At 36.3% G+C, this 5,724-nt stretch overlaps 1 protein-coding gene across 1 annotated transcript in view; it reads left to right on the top strand.

Moving 5' to 3' along the window:
* Positions 1-995, top strand: part of LOC101846008 (activating signal cointegrator 1 complex subunit 3) — a 9,830-nt gene extending 8,835 nt beyond the window's left edge. Inside the window, exon 8 of the mRNA XM_013084619.2 lies at positions 570-995. Within this exon, the coding sequence (XP_012940073.2) occupies positions 570-881 (312 nt within the window). The 3' untranslated portion in view covers positions 882-995. The remainder of the gene's footprint in view (positions 1-569) is intronic.
* Positions 996-5,724: the final 4,729 nt, after the last annotated feature.

Below are 5,724 nucleotides of genomic sequence, written 5' to 3'. Positions count from 1 at the left end.
GGGGTTATTTGTACAGGGGATTGTCTTGGACAGGTCAGCGTTAGAGAGATGGTCCTTCTCTGGGCAGTGTCATTGCACACGCAGTATAGAAATACCACAAGGGGGATGTGGGGGAGTGGTCGTTTGTGGTCATTGTTAGAGCTGGTTCAACAGGAATTCCAATTGTTGGGTTGGATAGGTGTGCACAGATGTATCAGTGATGCTCTGATACCGTGTATCATACATTTCAATTTATGATTTATATATCTCTGCAACAAGTTTTCCAAGTTTATTCATCTAATTCATGATCAATTTTTAGCTGCCTCTAACTTGACTTTTTTTTTCCCTCTTTACTTTCTGTCATGAGTGTACATCAATAGCTTGGACCTAATTGGCCAACTATGTTATAACGCCTCAAGGCCGTAACCTGACCTTCTTGTAAATAAACAACTTCTGTTACTACTCATTCTCACAGAGGTCTTGTGTTTGTTTGTGAGCACGTTTCATAATTATTCGTCAAGCTATAAAAATAGCCAGAACGTAACTCTTTCGGTCGATTCAACCCGTTCGTTAACTCTCGTACTCCTCAGCCAAAAGACTCCAAAGTCCACTCTCTGCGTTTCTCCAAGCCGAAGGACGAGGGCTGGGTCCTCGTGGTGGGCAACGTGGACTCACAGGAGGTGGTGGCGCTGAAGCGCGTGGGCTACGTGCGGGGACAGATGCGCGTGCAGCTCTCTCTCTACACGCCGGAGAACACGGGCCGTGTCGTCTACACACTGTACCTCATGTCCGACGCCTACCTGGGGCTGGACCAACAGTTTGACCTCTGCCTGGACATCATTCCGCCGAGCGTGGAGGCTCAGGTCAACTCGGAGGTGCAGGATGATGGGCGTTTTCGGTGAATTTGAACTCTGGTCTTGACAGTGACAGTTAGCAAGCAAGAAATGTGAGGCAGCGTGGTGAAATCAGGTGCTCGTCAAAATAGTCAAATGAAGAAACTGGCATTTTTTCGAAGGTTTGGGAATTTTTATAGAATTTTTTTTTTTGGCTCAACACCTTTCATTCCCGTTAAAGAACACATTTCTGTGTGGATTGTACTGAAAAACATTGATTTAAGGCATAAGGGATGTAAATTTTCAGTTTCCATGCGCTCTCAAGTTTAGGGAATAACTCAACTTTGGCGGCCATTTTCTCACTAATTTTACCTGTGAAACCAGGCCACCCCACCTCCTTCAATTGCCAATATCTTGACTTATACTAGGATAAATAGATATTGTTTTCATCAAAAGCAAGGCAAATGGACAATCTTTAAGAAGATACCAATAACTCCATATGCCCCAAAATTGACGAGAGCCTGATTCCACCGCATCGTGACACAAATCGATCGAGGCCTTTTCTGTTGGTGTACTGTGGAGTAAAGGTGTGTGTGTGCATCTTCATGTTGAAGTTGTTTTGACGGAATTGAGGAATTCGATGTGATATGTGCGTAAAGGCGTGTTGTTGTTATGATTTTGCCTGAGGAGAATATGTGATCTTTGAACTATAGGTTTTTATCTTCATATCATCTTTAGTTTTAGTAGAGGTTTTACGGCGCTCGCAACTGCATCAGGTCATATGAGCGCCAGAAGATTAGAGGTATTGCAAGAGAGTAACAAACATAAAAAAGAAGAAGGGGAGATAAGGAAGGACGATAGATGTTTGATAGGAAAGAAGAAGCAAACCACACCAGAGCACCCGCCAACCACCCACTTCAAATCATCAAGTTCAAGGTTCATCTTACAAGGAGATAAAGGACGTCTTTCTGTTGTAAATCATGAATCATGAATGATTGCTGCTGTGTGGATCAGATTGTTTATGCGCTAGGGTTCTTGACCTTGCAACTCCTGTTACATGTTTATGATTTGATACACTAATGTTGGAAGAGGAATGCATAATGTCAATAACGATCAGAATGAAACCAATAATGCCATTTTAATAAAAAGTAACCCCTGTTTTTGTGTGACTAGGCTAGATCCCTTTCTTAAAATTAATTAAAAAATTTCTCGTTAAGTGAAAATGCCCTATCTTAGCTGAGTACCAGTATTGATATCTCAGTGAATTTACTCTTATATTGAGATTCAAGAATTTTTTCTCTTTTGCAACAAAGCGTCATATTTGGCATTATGGTGAAATCAGGCGCTCGTCAAAATAATGAAATAGAAGAAACCGGCATTTTTCTTCACATTGTGCTATTTTTATCGATTTAAAAAAAAAGTTTTGGCTCATCACCTTTTACGTCATTTACAAGCACATTGCTGTGAGGATCATGTTACAAAAAATGTTGGATTAAAGACACAAAAATGTAAATTTATGGTTTCCAAGGACTCACAAGCTTGGGAAGGCACCAAACTTTGGTATCCATTTTCTCGCAAATTTCACCTCTGAAATCAGGCGACCCCCACCTCTTTCAATCCCAAATATCTCGACTTCTATTGAAATTAGATGGGTATATTTTTCTTCCAAAGCAAGAAAAATGGAAAAGTTTGAAGATGATTTCAATAACTTCCTCAAAAATATGACGAGTGCCTGATTCCACCACGTCGTGACACAATATTAGTTCCTTGTGAAGTACACATTGGAATACGGTAGGCTTTTAAAAAAAATTGAAGAATATTTAAAGATATTGTACGAGTATAAAGCAAAGTTGTGACCCATCCTTTGCTGCAAGTTTTTATATCATGTCAGTAACATCAGGGCATGTACAGGATGTAGATCTTATGATTTTGCCTTCCTGTCTCACAGATGTTATTATTGTGTAAGGTTAAGGGGAATATAATCCTGAAAAGTATATTTTGGTGCAGAATCATTGAAAAAACACATATTCCATATTTGATGATTGATTACTTCTGCCAGCTTGCTCCAGTCAAAGTATTTTCAAATATCTGTCCCTGTCGTTTTATGCAAGAAAAATTCTGAAATTATGCAAACTGAGCCCAAAAATGTGAAATTATTCTGTTAATTTTAACAAAGAATGATAAAGGAAAATAATAAAAAATTATGCAAAAAATGATCAATTTTGCTAAATGAAGCGGGGTGCATAAAACCACGGGGACAGAAATATAGATGCTTTACTCTCTGGGATTTCTCACTTAAATTAGATTATTTTTGTTGATTTTATGAAAGCCTTGACTTTGACTGTGTTAGGTAATGAAATAAGTTGTGTTGTGAGTTTCTTTTACTTTTATTGTTTTCTGGATCTGGAATTAATTAAGATGATGCATGTGATTTTTTTCAATACCTTGATTTTTTTTGTTTACAGCAGAGTTCTCTCGTCATGTCGTTGCTGTAGTGTGTGCCTGTGTCAGCAAATGTCTGTGGGGATACTTACACACATGTATAGCTTTCTGTGGTGTGGGTTTTGGAACGTTCTATTTTTTTTTTTCAGTGCATGATGTATTTTTATTATAACAAACAATTGGAATACAATATATATTGAAGTTTTGTAGACCTTTTGAAGTGTAGTAAAATATAAAGTGTTCCTGATACTTCTTGAGTCGTGTCAGAATCTGACTATAGTATAAAGTAACTACACTTATAAACTCTTGATTTGACAGAATAATAATTTTAGTTTCTACGTTTGACTAGTTCTAAGAATAAAATCAGACCCCCTTGTAGAGGGGAATGAGCGAAATGACAGAGGAATAAGTTTTTCATGCGGTACCCCCCCAAAAAATCCCTTTTTTTAATATCCCTATTTTGCTTGTTGAAAAAGAATGCCTAATGAATTTTGAAATAGTTTAGTAGTGTCACTCCTTTGCAAGACTCCAACACTGGGGTCAACAGAGTAATAGTAATAAAATATAGATAGCAATCATTCAATTAGTGCACTGGGGCGTTTTAAAAAAATCACATACAAGATGTCATTGTATTTCTTCATGCTGACCTGTGCAAAAAGTGCAGGAGCTAGGTGGTTTTTGTTAGAACCACCACATAAGTTGGGTGCTTTTCGTTGTATAAATGAATCCATTTTTGTGTCATTTCATGATTGTGTATTGTTGCGCAGTACTTTTAGTGCGGTCAAAAACTCGTGGCCCAACTTATCCTCAAATATCTCTTTAACGGGTGAATCAGTCATCTATACTTTGCACAGCAGTTTGTATCAATTTGTCTTCTAAATCATATTTTTCCAGAACAGTTGGGGCTAGATTTTAAAAAACTTGTCTTCATAAATTTATATAAAATACTTGAAATCTCTGTCCCCCCATAAAATGGGATTATTCACAGCACTTCCCGCTTCTCACACACATTTTGATTACGCATATGGCCTACGTCGCAGCTCATCAATGACAATTTTTAGAGGCAAAACTAGTTACAAGAAATTAATTTTATAGTGAACATTTTTTGCACTTAAGGTTCTCAAAACATGCATTCAATAAGCATAATGTCCCGATTAGAAAAACATGACAGACTTGCTATTTAAAGCAATATTGCCCCAGCTATAATCATTAAAAAATCTGTAGAAACCACCCACTTGGATTTTTTAATAAGTATTTATTAAGGAATTTTCTAAAATACAGCTAGCAGGTGTTTACAAAAATGTTGATCTGTTAAGACAAATTGATACAAGTCATTGTGCAAAAATTGGAGCACTCATCTTCGATGGTCGAGATATTTGACAAAAAGTTGTGCCACAAATTTTTGACTGCACTATAATGTACAATGTATTGGAAATCATTCTGAAGCATGACAGGATGGCTATTTATGTAATAAACATGCTTTTTGAATGGTGATTTATCAATGAGGTTTTTTAGTGTAATTTGGATTGAAAGAAGGAGCAAAATCGCATCAGCGCACCCGCCACCCATTATCATGGGTAATAATAGTAATATTAATCTGTTTCTAGAATATTGAGGGTCTATCACACAAACTTAAAAAATATCTACACAGGTACCGTACCTGTATATCATAAACAGCACAAGACGAAATGAAGTTGTTCGTTTGCAGAGCTAAAATTTATTTGGACATTTGACAAAGGCAACAAAAAGATGAGTGTGGTGAGGCGAGGGAGACTATGATGACATTATATATATACAGATGTGATTTCATTATATATATATATATATATATATACACCAGATATGGACACATAAAATATCAATTCACATAAATGGTCTGTCCTCTACTGTCATAACATGCTGTCATAATACGGAACTGAGGACAAAATTCACAAACATAATTTGTGTGCGTGCCTAGAGAAAGGTACCAAAAGTCAGATTTTGACCATTTTGAGTTAAGGGTTGTACTTTATAGGAAATTTACTGCAGAACACAGTGGTTTTTTAATTTTTGAGATATCTCCAGTAGTTTTTGAGATTATATTGCACATTTTTTGAGGTAGGGTATAAAGATATACTTTGAGAAAATTAGCTTTTAAGTTTAGGACACATACAAACTGGAAAAAAAAAAAAGATTTTGTTTCTCATGTATTTCATGGAAAATTCATTTCCAATATGGCATTCAGTTGCCATCAATATCAGAATTAGAATTCAATGGCAAAAAATAGCGGGGTAGAGAAAACATGCTTCAAGAATAGATTTCAACACATTCTATAAGCAGTTTTCATTATCTCTTTAAAAAAATACGCGCCTCAAAATTATTCAAAATAAAATATTTAGAAGTCAAATCAAGGAAAACTCTTAACACATGTAAAAAAATGGTGGAACATCATTTTTAAAAAAATGGAAACACATTTTGGTCAAAAAAGTGA

This window comes from Aplysia californica, unplaced genomic scaffold, assembly GCF_000002075.1.
Source record: "Aplysia californica isolate F4 #8 unplaced genomic scaffold, AplCal3.0 scaffold00305, whole genome shotgun sequence".
Classification (NCBI taxonomy): Eukaryota; Metazoa; Mollusca; class Gastropoda; order Aplysiida; family Aplysiidae; genus Aplysia; species Aplysia californica.
This window is presented reverse-complemented; position numbering and strand designations above follow the sequence as displayed.